Here is an 11,988-nt window from a genome sequence, read left to right on the forward strand (position 1 = left end):
ATCTCAGCCTCGCGTGTCCCTGCTTGCGGGCACAAAATGCTCTTTCTCCTCCCCTGTTGCAAAGACACGAGTCCCAAAATGTTTCTAAGCACTGGTGGGAGCAACAGCCTTTTTCAGAGCTGGATTTCATGGATGTTGTTTAACGCAGTGCCATCTAAAGGCAAGTGTCCACAGGCCCTTCAGCCAGTGGGAGGTGACTTGTGATTTGGGAAATAGGTGGCTTATTCCCTGTCAGAAGTGGCAGATAGAGCAGAGGTTAATGGGGAAAAGGGAGACTTCTGGGGAAAAGGGAGATTTCTGACCTGTGCTCAGAACACCCCAAATTTCTGCCTCGAGCGACGCTCCAAATTTAAAGTCAACTCTTTTTGTGGATGGTATCAAAGCTGATATTTGGAACTGAGCCTCCAGCCTCACCTTTCTAGGCAATGGGTTGGTAATTGCTGTGTTGGGCTAAGGCTATGGGCTTGGAGCACGGGCACAGGCTTTAAAGCCATCAGAAACCCCGGTCCCTGCTGCAAGCACCCTGAAGGAGCGGGCGCAGAGCTTCCGCTCTCAGCATGCCTTTGCAGAAAGCCATGAACTAATTTTCGAGACCATGTGAGAAAGCGTGAGGATTTATGACCCTTATTAAAATCGGCTTCCTGCTGTAAACGCCTCTCGGTCTTAATTGCTTTTAAAAAGCCCCGTTAGTGCTCGCCTGCATGCTTTGGCGCCTGTACAACCCTTAAACATCTCCTGGGCCTGCTGAGATGATTTCCCTGCCCGGTGTTTTGCACAGGGGCTGAAGCAAGACGGGGTGCTCCTGCATGGGCGGTGTGAGGAGTTGCATTCGAAATGAGCCAAGTGATGGGGATTAAGGAGGAAATAAAGCAGGGACGGTGGGGGAGGCTGGGGCCGGAGCCCTGGCAGCAGCGTTTATCCGCTGCCTCTGGAACTACTGTTCTGTCCTTTACCGAGGGGATGCCGTGGGTTTCTCCTGGCGAGGGGCGGACGGCCGTGCAGGGGGATGGTTAAAACCAGTCTGGGCTTCGGTTTCCCCCGGGAGACCTCCGAAGTTAATCGCTCTTGGCAATAAAGGGGCGCACGCAATTAGCAGCCGCAGGGATGATGCTGATGCGGGGAGCCCCAGGCGGGCAGGGTACCGCGGAGGCCTCGCCATAGAGAGCGGCGGCGCGGGCGGCCGTGAGACGGCCTCTCCTTCCCTACTTCTCTATGGTACCGCTCGTTTCCGGACAGCCGTGGCGGCAACCGCCTGCCGCCATTGGCTGCCGGCGCGGGGGTGGGGCCGGGCGGCGCTGTGGGGGCGGGGCTATGCTAAGCGTCGTGCTCTCCCGCCTCGCGATTGGTCGGCGGGGAGGAGGGGCGGGGCGGCGGCGGCGGCGGCGGCGGCCGGGATGGGACCGGGCGGCGCGTGCTGGAGGGGCGGCGGCGTCCCGGGCGGTGAGGGGCGGGGCCTGGCGGCGTCACCGGGCAACCGGCGCCGGGGGGAAACACGTGTCCCGGGCGCGCGGGGTCCGGGGGGAACCGGGACCGGGGGAACCGGGGTTGCTGCGGGCCCGAGCGGCTGCGGGAGCGGTGCCCGGCAGGCCCGTGCTCCAGCCCGGGGGGACTGGGGGACGCGGGGCCGGGGGCGCACCGTGCCCCGTGCTCTGGGCCGAGAGCGCTGGGGCACCCGCGCCCCTCGGGCCGGGGCCGGGACCCCGCGGTGCGCGGGGCCGGGGGCCTCTCGGGAACGCTGCTTTCCGCTGCCCTTCTCCGGGGCGGCCGACGGCCCCTCCGGCACCACCGGCCCCGGCCCGGCCCGGCCGTAGGCGCCAAGGCCGCGGGCTCGGCCGGCCGCAGGGGCCGCTGGCCTCGACCTCGAGGCGTTTCCGCCCCGAACCTCTCCGGGGGGACGCGCCGCCGGGCCGGGTACATAAACCCCGGCCGTCCTCCGCCGCCCGGCTGGACGCGATGGCCGGCGCGGGGGGACGAGCCCCTCTGGGTCGGTGCTGGGCTCCGGGGAGGGGCCGCGGCCGGGCCTGGGGGTTAGCACCTCCTGCGGCCTGACGTCCGCTCTGCCCTCCGCGCCCGCAGGTTTCAAGCGGTGGCTCTCCGCGCCTGTCCCGGCTCCTCGCGTCTGCGTGGTGGGCAGCGGGCCCGCGGGGTTTTACACGGCTCAGCACATCCTCAAGGTACCGGGGTGGGATTTGGCCGCGGGCGAGGGCAGGGGCCTGCCGGCGGAGGGAGGCACCTCCCTGCTGCCTGGCTCTGAGGGGGTTGGGGAGCGGTTTCGTGGGCTCCCGGCCCCGTTCCAGCCAGGCCTGTGGTGTTGGGGGGCTGCTTGGGGCAGCCCAGACCCCACGGGGTCCTCCTTGCCCCCCTTCGCCTGGGGTGGGCACCGCTGCCCCCGTCCCTGCCCTGCCCCTGGGCCGTCCAGGCCTGGCCGGGTTGCTGCGAGTTCAGCCCGAGTGATTTTTCTAGAATGGAACAAGCAGCGGAGATCTGCCTCGCTCGGAGCCGTTGTCACCCGGCAGGGGTGACATTAACCGTGCGTTAAAGGGAACGCGGAGGACCTGCTCTCCTGCCTCCTCCTCCCCGAGCTGAACTGGGCACACGGGTGATCCTTTGCCTGGTGTCTGTAAAACGTTCGTGCTTTGGGTGGTCGCGTCTCTGTTGGGAAATGAGACCCGAGCACAGAACTGGGCTGCTGGCACCGACCAGAGACGCAGCAGCTTAACCCTGTCATTAAACCGTGCTGTGTTGTCTCCGGTACGTGTTAGAAAATAGCTGTTGCTAAGCCTCAGGGACAAATTTCAGGGCTGCTTAATCTCTGGGAAGAGGCTGACTCAAAATACAAGATAACAAAAGCCTTGCAGCAAAACATCTGTCTAAAGCTCCAACCCTGAGGTGACTCAGCCCAGGGGGATCTCGGGGCACGGGCACCTCTGCCGGGGGCTGGCAGATGGCCTGGTGGGTCCACCAGCACCCAGGCTGCTGCGCTGGGTGCTTTCCAGCCAGCGTGGGGGCCCTTTTGTCAGCCCCCCGCCTACTGGATAGCCACCAGGTTAGTGTGGAAGAGGGGCTGTGGGGTGGGTAGGAGGATGGAGCCCCCCGTGAGATGTACTTGATGATGGTTTGGGTCACGTGCTCTTGCATGTTCTTGCTCGGAGCGCACCTTGCGCTCCAAGCTGGCACTAACAGGTACAGCATAATCCTGTGCACGGAAGAGGCTGTTTCTGACTTCGGGATCTTGGTGCAACCCTCCCTCCTGCCCTGTATTTCCCCCAGCAGCCCGTGAGCAATGCATGTCCCTCCTGAGCTGCTGGGCTCGCGTGGCCTTTCTGTCCTCATCCCTTAACTGTGACTTCCTTCTCCTGCAGCACCACGCCGGGGCCCGAGTGGACATCTATGAGAAGCTGCCGGTTCCCTTCGGGCTCGTCCGTTTTGGGGTGGCCCCAGATCATCCCGAAGTGAAGGTTAGTGCTGGCTCGGCCCCTCACCCTTGCAGCTGAACACGGTGATGGTGGTGGGTGCAGGCCAGGCAGTCGTCATCCTTCGTGGTGCCTCAAGGCTTGCTGAAGCGTAGAGCTGTCACACTGGAGAGACCCGAATCTCCCTGTCCGTGTTGAGACCCAGCGAGGCCATGGCCAGGTGATACGGGACATCTAGCATTAGGGCTCTGGACGGCGGGTCTAAAACAGGGGCTTGTGATGGGAAGTGCTGCTCCCGGTGCTGGTCAGCCTGGCCTAGAGCAAGACCAAGGAGCATGGATGGGTTTCTTTGCACCAGAAAACTTTATGCCGGCAGGATCTTGCCCGCTCCCTGCAGTTGCTCTTTGCCTCTGCTCAGTCCATACCCGTCCTGGGTGCCTGGGAACACACAGATCTGCTATTAGGGGTGATGGAGTTGGGCTGTAGGTGCACACCTGGGCAAGGAGAAGTTAAACTAAGGAGCTCTCTGAAATCAACCATTTTCCTTTGCCTCGCAGTGGGTGTGAGTTGTACCCAGGGGTATCTGCTGTGTCTGAGCTGGGGTGGAGGTGGTTGGAGTGGTAGGACACAGGAGATCCGGACACAGCAATATCTTGCGATGGTTTCCTCTAATCCCTGGAGATCATGAGACCAAAATGCCTGGATCCCTTTGAGCTGAGAGATGAGGAGTGGACGTAACAGATGTGGGTTTGGGGCAGCTTCCGCAGTACGGTGGTATCCGTCCTGTTGCCAGGCTGAGTCCAACTGGAGCTGTAGGGGAAGAAGTGGTTGTTTTGCTGTGTAGCCCTGATCGCTCAGAAGAAAAGGCCTTGGGCGCCGTCCTGCCCTGTGTCCTCTCTTGAGGAAGTGGGTTTCAGGAGGGGCTGAGATGAGAGGCTGGCGCAGGGGGTCTGGCAGGCAGCACCCTCGATGGAAGGGGTTGTTTGGTGGGACTCCCTTGCAAGCCTCACCTTTGGGAAGGAGTTTTCTCCTACAGCGGGGTTTACTCAGAGGGGCTGAAGGTATTGAAAGGGTCCTGTCCTCCCTAGGCGGGTGCAAAAGATGGATTTTCCTTTCCACAAAGGGTGGTGGAGAGTGCCAAGTCGCAGCTGTGCTTATCTCCCTGTGAATTATCTGCGGCTGTTGTTAGATAAGAGTCTCAGAATAACTGACTCGGGGAGGGGGAGAAGCATCTCAAGGCTGGGGGGGACGGGAACGGGGACCTCCTGTCAGCAGCAGACCTTGGCCCCGGCTGTGGCTTGGACATAACTCCCCGGCGCTTGTTTGATCTCGGCAGAATGTGATCAATGCCTTCACGCAGACGGCACGCTCGGAGCGCTGCGCCTACTATGGAAACGTCACCGTGGGGAAGGACGTCACGGTGGCAGAGCTGCGGCAGGCTTACCACGCCGTGGTGCTGGTGGGTACTGCGCCACAGAGCCAGGGCTTCCTTAGCTCCCCAGACGTCACGGGGAAGCTCTGCAGGGTTATTCCCCACTGGGATCTCGGGAAGAGGGTTTGGGTGAGGCGTTTCTGGGTGCCTTATTACCGTGGTAAACTCTCCCCAGCCTCGGGATAGCTCAGATGCTACGAGGCTTGTCCGAAGCTTTGCAGGGAGTATGTGCTAGAGGATGGCATCAAATGCAGGTCTCTGAAACCCTGCTGCAAGGGGCAGCAGTTGAGGAACCTCTTCCCTGTGATGGCCAATACCTGTTTCAGCCTGACGTGGATTTGTCCCTCCCGTTCAGTCCTCAGCTTGTCATGCTCTGCCTTGGCCCAAGGAGGTCAAGTTTGGCTCTGGAGCCCAGGGGGATGGGGTGGATGAAGCCCCTGTGCTCAGGCTGTGTTTAGCCCCTCCATTGAGTATCCCGGCCCTGGGGAAGGGTTGGCAGCCGTGAGGGTCCCTGGCAGCAGCTGGAAGGGGAGATTTGCGTTTTGGTATCAAACCCTGCACATGGCGACGTCTCTGACTGTGTCTGCTCCCTCCTCAGAGTTACGGTGCTGAAGATAACCGGGTCCTGGGGATCCCAGGGGAGAACCTCTCCGGCGTTTATTCGGCCCGAGCGTTCGTGGGCTGGTACAACGGGCTGCCCGAGAACCGGGATGTGAGTACAGCGGTGTGTCCTGCCCTTCCTCCCCGTCCTGCATCCGAACGCAGGCATTCAGCTCCAGATTAAATCCTGAAAGGCCCGCAATTGGAAAAGATTAGCAGGCACCATGTTAAATCCTTCTTAGATGGTAGAAATGTGAACAATTTGAACATCATTGAGAGCGGATTAGCTGGGTCTGTGGGTTGGCAGCACGTTTTGGCTGGGCCAGATGGGAACCCTGGGGGGGTGATGCTCTGCTTTGGCCTGAGGAGGTTTTTTGGCCAAAACAGCTCCTGCTCCCAGAGATGCCATTGCAGGAAGAGGGGGAGAGGGACCGGCTGGGGTGCCCGGAGCGGCTGTGTTGCTGTGCCTGCTTGGGGAGGAGGCTGGTGTGGAGTTTCCCCGTCTGCATCACCTTTTTTCGGGGAAAAGAGGGGTGGAAGGGAATTTGGGTGGTGGGAGCAGGTCTGAGGGGGTGCACATCATGGAGACCGGGTGGATTCGCTCATGGCTGGGTCTTTCTCTCCCTCCAGCTGAAGCCCGACCTGAGCTGCGAGACAGCGCTGATTCTGGGTCACGGCAACGTGGCGCTGGATGTTGCCCGGATCCTCCTGTCCCCGCTGCATCTCCTCAGGGTGAGTCACGGGGGTGACCCGCACTGTGAAGGCAGCCTGGGGCCCAAATTCTCTCCTCGCTGGGTGGGTGCTGGTTCCCACCCATCTCAGCAAAACCTCAGACTCTCCTGTCTTTGGGCACTTTCACCAAGGAAGCCTGTTGCCCCTTGGGTGCACCCTATGGGTTCACAGTCCACAGGGTGTGATCCCAGGCTGAGGCTGTGCCTTGGGTAACGCTGCAGAGCTCTCTGGATTGCTCTGCTCATACCTAAAATGTTGGCAATTGAGCTTTATCCCTTCCTTTCCTGTGAGAAGCAAAGGAGGAGCTGCTCAGCCTTTTCCACCACCAAACTAGAAGCTTCTCCTGTTGGGGTTTTTTTTTCTGCTGTAGCTGAGGGCAACAGCCTGGTTCCTGCTCGTAGCACTGGGCATACCGGTGGCTGGTCCAAGCTGGTGGACCTTTCCTCCTGCTGCCGTACTCCCCTATAGACAGCTGGGAGCTGGTGTGCACCAGCTGCTCCGTACAGCTGCTGCCCCAGATGTTGGCAGCAAAGGCTCTCCCTCCTGGAGAAATGCCACGAGGTTCGTTACAGCTGTGCAACAACTTCCTGTGTTAATATCTAAATTAAATAACAAAAAAAAACCCCTGGAGGCACTGCCAGCCAGTGGCTAAACCCAGCTGTGGGAGCAGTGCTGCGAAGGACACGGCACTGGAAATGAGTGCCAGAGTGTACAGGCAGCTTCCTGTTAAGAATATTGGTCTGGAATGGTTTATCCTGGTTACCTGGTGTCCCTGATACTGTATCTTCTCTGGAAAAGATGGTCTTGTGGTCTAGGTACATGCACACGATTGAAACGGAGCATGGAGTTGCTGCAAGATGCCAACCATCGGTCAAGCCCTGGCGATGCTTGTGTTTGTGCTTGGCGCTGCCTGGGGCGGGCAGGCAGTGATTTGAGCTGTGGTCTGCAGTGGGTTTCACCCAAATGCCTTTATATCCTGAGCTGGGAAGTCACCCAACAGCATCTGCAGGCACCCCAAAATCAAGATCACTGGAAGGCTGTGCTCCATTAGCCCCAAGGTTAACCTGCCTGGGTGGATCCCCCGAGGCAATCTGACGGGGTGCTGGCTCGTTACCTCTAGTGTGTTACGGCCTCGGGAAGTACGTTCAGTGATGAGGGACCAGCTGCGTAAATAGCTCTGTGCAAAGGGAGATGACTTGTTTTCCATCCTTGCCCAGACTCTCTGCGTGCACAGCCTGCTTTTCTGCTGATTTTTCACCTTCAGAAGCTGTGCCTTCCCCCCAGCTCCCTCCAGATCTGCCCTCGTCCCATTCTCCTGTCTCTCTCTTGCAGAAGACAGACATCACTGACAGCTCCCTGGCAGCTCTCGCCTGCAGCAAGGTGAAGCGCGTCTGGCTGGCTGGGAGGAGGGGACCTCTCCAAGTTGCTTTCACTATCAAGGTAAGGCTGGGGGTGCTGGAGGGCAGCCACATTTCCCAGCGTTGAGCCCCAGGCTGCCCGTCCCCGGTGGGGAGAGGTGGTCTAGGGATGGGTGGGGAACGTAGGCGCCCTCCTTCCTGCACCCATTTGCTGGCTGCTAGCCCGGACTGCTAGGGGAAGAGGGCATGGGGCTGTTGGACAACCTCTCTGCGCTGGAGGTAACATCTTCCTGCCTGCAATTCCCAGGAGCTGCGGGAGATGATAAACCTGCCTGGTGCCAGACCTGTCTTGAACCCTGCTGACTTCACAGGCCTCGAAAACGCTATTAAAGGTGAGGGAAATGTGCCGTGCTCCTCCGGACAGAGGCTCACCTTAACAGGCAAGCGTCCAGGAGTCATCTGGAGATGCTCAGAATGTGCATCAGAGAAACTTTGCCCTGTGCTTAATGCATGGCGTGTGAAAGCCAGGTGACCGTGTTGTGGCTCGTCTTCAGAGTGCTAGGAGGCCACAAAGACAAGGGAACAGCCTGTTTCTCTGTTTGTGCAGCCACTTTGCTGCTTGGGAGTGACGCTTACTCCCTGAGTGATGAGGGCAGCAGGTTCGGGAGGGCTGGGGGAACCTTGCAGGAGAGATCCCAAGGCTGTTGATTTAAGAGCTTCCTGCAGAGCTAAAAAGAAAACACTGAGTTCAAGGGTGTCCAGAGACTTGCTCTTCTCCACAGTCTGCTGCCTCTGAGCACCAGCAAGACAGCAAAACTGCAGGCTTTGATTTGTGTCTCCCACTGGCCTCAAGCCTCAGGAGCTCTCCTGGTCACTTTGACTTGTAGTTTGTCATCTCAGAGGCGTCGGACTCCCATTGGCATGACAAACTCCAAATGGACACTCACATACCACTGAAACTGCCTTGACGTGACCTCGGCTCCATGCCACCTCCCGAGGGGCTTTTGCTGAGGTTCCTGTCCTGAAGCTCTCTCTTCCTAGATGCCCCCAGGCCCAGGAAGCGACTGACTGAGCTGATGATCAAAACAGCCCTAGAGAAGCCTGGGGAGAAGACGGTGGAGGTGCAGGCGGTGGTGGCACAGGCAGCAGCCCCCCGGGAGTGGGGCCTGAAGTTCCAGCGCAGCCCCCAGGAGGTGCTGCCCACCACTGACGGGAGGCGGGCGAGGGGCGTCCGCATGGCCCTGACCCGCCTGGAGGTAGGGGCTCATGGGGGGGCTGGTATGGCCCTAGCAGGGCTGCAGGGATGGAGCAGGACACTGCTGCATCCCTGCAGCCCTTGGAAATCTCTCCAAAGACAGCTTTGTGTTCCCTGGCTGGTTGGAGTGGGCGCTGGCAGGGTCTCGGGGAAGCCGGTACCACCGACAAGAGCCTTTCCCCGTCTGAAGGGAGCTCTTTCCACGCTGCTACTGCTGCAGAAAGGCCTTTAGCAAATACCCACCGATCAAGGATGCCAAAGGGGACCGGAGGAGGCTGCTGCTCTGCATCTGCTGACTCTCTTGGTGGTCAGCAGCCTCTTCCTCCCTCTCTCAGGGCTCGGGGGACTCCGCCAAAGCCGTCCCCACTGGAGACGTGGAGGAGCTGGAGTGCGGGCTGGTGCTCAGCAGCATTGGCTACCAGAGCCGGCCTCTGGACCCAGCGGTACCCTTTGACACCCAGCGCGGCGTTATCCCCAACAGCTCGGGCAGAGTGGAGGGTGTCCCAGGTCTGCATCCGCAGGGGGATGTGTGGGACATGTCGGGCGCCGCTGGTGGGTTGGGGCTTTGGGGTGGGAAGCTCCATTCACCAAGGGCACTGATATAAGGCGGTCGCAACCCTCAGTCAGAGAGTGGAAACTGAGGAAATGAGCTGCCTGTCAGGTGTTAAGACCTGGCCCGTCCCTGGCTCACGTTAGGGGTGTCTGGTTTTGCAGCAAACAGCGCTGAAGGTTATGGTGGTTTTACTGGGCCTTGGAGTCTGTTACTAAAGCGATACAGCCCGTACGGCTGCTTAGTGCCGGTCTGCAGGTACACAAATTGCTGTGACAGCGCTGTTGAAGGGCCACATTCTGTTCCCACCACAGGGGTGGATTCTTCCACTGCCTGCAGCTTGATGTGACACCCAGGGACAGGGCAAGGACTTGCAGCCAGGAGGGTCCACGGCCGCGTGCTGGACTGAGCCTGGCTGCTCCGTGTGCCCATGCAGGTCTGTACTGCAGCGGATGGGTGAAGAGAGGACCCACGGGCGTGATCATCACCACCATGAATGACAGCTTTGACACTGCCCAGTCTGTGCTGGAGGATCTCCAGGTGGGCGTGCTGGACGTGTCCGCCTCCAGAGAAGGCTTTGGGGCCGTGGAGAGCATCCTGGGCAGCCGAGGTCAGTGGTGGGGGGCGTGAGCTGCTGTAGCAGTGAACATGAAGGTATGATGCAGCCAAGCTCCTCCTGGATCAGGGTATCCTGGGGCAGCGAGTCCTGAGAGCCGCTTTTGGGAGTGGAGTCCAAACCAAGGAAATGTGTCGTGCTGCCGTTACGTTGCTCCAAAGCCCAGGGAGAGCAGGACTTGAATTCCCTCGAACTCGGTGTCATTGCTAAGGTTAATGGCCACTTTCTGGGAAGGGCTATTAAAAGCAGCACGGACCTTGGGTAAAATGTCGCTGTCAGCTGCCTAGACAGCGAGCTATTGCTCGAGTGGTTTTCCTAGCAGTCCTTCCAGGCAAGTTGGGGGAAAGATTAAAATGCCCAAGAGAGTCATTTGCTGTTGCTGTGTTTAAAGGCATTCAATTAAAGTGTGTGTGTTTTGCCTCTTAACTGAGGTTTAACAGTGAACTGGAAGCGTTTTGTCCCCTAAGGTGGTGCCGTGCTTGCTGCTGTTACGGCTCGCAAAGGTCTGACTGATCCGAGTCGACTGGAACCTGCCATCCCTCTCCTCGTGGTGTTAGAAATTATTATTCCTTTGTGAGGCTGAAGTCCGACGCTGTGTCGGAAACGGGCAGGGTTTGCTGGCACATCAGGTCCCTGCTAACGGGGAGGTGAGGCTGAACTCATTTTTACTTGGTTAACTTCTCCCTCCCTTCTCTCGCCGTCACCCCAGGGGTCCGTCCTGTTTCCTTCTCGGACTGGGAGAAGATAGATGCTGCTGAAGTGGCAAGAGGCAAAGCTGCTGGCAAGCCCCGGGAGAAGATAGTGGATCCTCAGGAGATGCTGCAGTTGATCGGTCGCTAAAGCAGCAGCGGTGGGAATGTGGCACTGCTCCGCTGGTGCTGTCCTGGGGCAACGCCAGTGGGTTACGGGCAGGGCCCGGGAGAGCAGGGCTTGTGGCCACTCTGGGGAGGTGTGTGACACTTGAGCCTTTCTAGTAACGATGAACTCTGGATTCCTAAAGCGAGTCTTTCAAAACATCTGAGACTGCTGGCTGGCCCTGCATCTCTGCAGCCGGCTGCTGCCCCTGGGGCGATTCTCGTCATTCGGGTCCTTCGAGCATTAACAAATTGGCCGGCGGAGGCGAGGGGAGATGTGCACCTGGCAGGAGTCCTGGCCAGGCACTTTCCCCATGGCAAGTCGCGTAGAGAAACTTCCTTGTGTCTTGCTGCCTCCCCTTCAAGCCTCAAGCCAAATGGCTCCGTTGCCTTGTCATTCGTGCCCGAGCAGGCTTCTTTTAATAATTGTTTTTTAAATAAACCCTTCCAGGAAAGCCAAATTGGACTTGCTGCTTGAGTCTGGCTTCTTTGTCTGTGACCGCCTCAATCTCGGAGCACCAGCCGAGCGCCGCGTCTCCTGCGACGTGGCCCGAGGCAAGGCAGCTCCTCTCGCACAGGGATGGACCGTTTGCTCCCCGCTTGTTGTGAGCTTTAAACAAACAGACAGGGGCATTAGTTTGCTTTATGCCTCCCACAGTTAAACCCCGGCAGAGCCTGGGTCCTAGCTCGTGGGGTGGATTGGGATAACAAGCGTGTAATTGCCTTGTTCCGGATCGTGAGGGATCCTGTGTTCGTTGGTACCTGCCAGCGCTGGCTGGTGCAAGCAATGTCTTGAGCCCTTTCACTTCATTCACTGGTGGGGTTTTCTTGGCCTGTGTGTTTTGAAGCTTATTAAATGCTTCTCTTAACCCAAATTGACTATGGTGATGGTGTCAGGTTTTAAGCCAGATTACAAGCCATGAGCCGTAATCTGCTCTTTATCCGTGGCGCAGGGGCCGCGTCAGCCTGGCCCCCTCCCCTGGCCGTCCTGCCACCCACGCTGTCCCCGACCCCTTGCGCTCCCCACGGGAGCGCTGCAGGATTACAACCGCTCCTCTCTGACCTGTGTAAATGGTGACAATGGCGGTTGCTGGTGGCTGTGTGTCAGAAACAAATTAGGCTCCGTGATGGAGGCAGAGGGTAAATCAAGCCAGGGCAGCCAGTGGGGGTTTGTCTTG

The 11,988-nt window shown here is 59.1% G+C and overlaps 1 protein-coding gene across 3 annotated transcripts; it reads left to right on the top strand.

The window, feature by feature from the left end:
* The first annotated feature begins 1,394 nt into the window (after nucleotides 1-1,394).
* On the top strand, nucleotides 1,395-11,276 carry FDXR (ferredoxin reductase). 3 transcript variants are annotated; one of them, XM_076353714.1, is made up of 12 exons: nucleotides 1,395-1,440; nucleotides 2,077-2,174; nucleotides 3,363-3,458; nucleotides 4,750-4,872; nucleotides 5,444-5,557; nucleotides 6,076-6,177; nucleotides 7,510-7,617; nucleotides 7,843-7,927; nucleotides 8,577-8,791; nucleotides 9,126-9,297; nucleotides 9,777-9,950; nucleotides 10,666-11,276. In XM_076353714.1, the coding sequence occupies exons 1-12, from the start codon at nucleotides 1,395-1,397 to the stop codon at nucleotides 10,794-10,796; spliced, it is 1,464 nt and encodes a 487-aa protein (XP_076209829.1). In that variant the 3' UTR covers nucleotides 10,797-11,276. The 3 variants fall into 3 exon arrangements, with proteins under 3 accessions (XP_076209829.1, XP_076209830.1, XP_076209831.1); XM_076353715.1 differs by lacking the exon at nucleotides 1,395-1,440 and adding an exon at nucleotides 1,923-1,984; XM_076353716.1 differs by lacking the exon at nucleotides 1,395-1,440 and adding an exon at nucleotides 2,464-2,530 and having other exon boundaries at nucleotides 2,111-2,174.
* Nucleotides 11,277-11,988: the final 712 nt, after the last annotated feature.

The sequence above is a fragment of the Aptenodytes patagonicus genome, chromosome 16, assembly GCF_965638725.1.
Source record: "Aptenodytes patagonicus chromosome 16, bAptPat1.pri.cur, whole genome shotgun sequence".
Taxonomy (NCBI): Eukaryota; Metazoa; Chordata; class Aves; order Sphenisciformes; family Spheniscidae; genus Aptenodytes; species Aptenodytes patagonicus.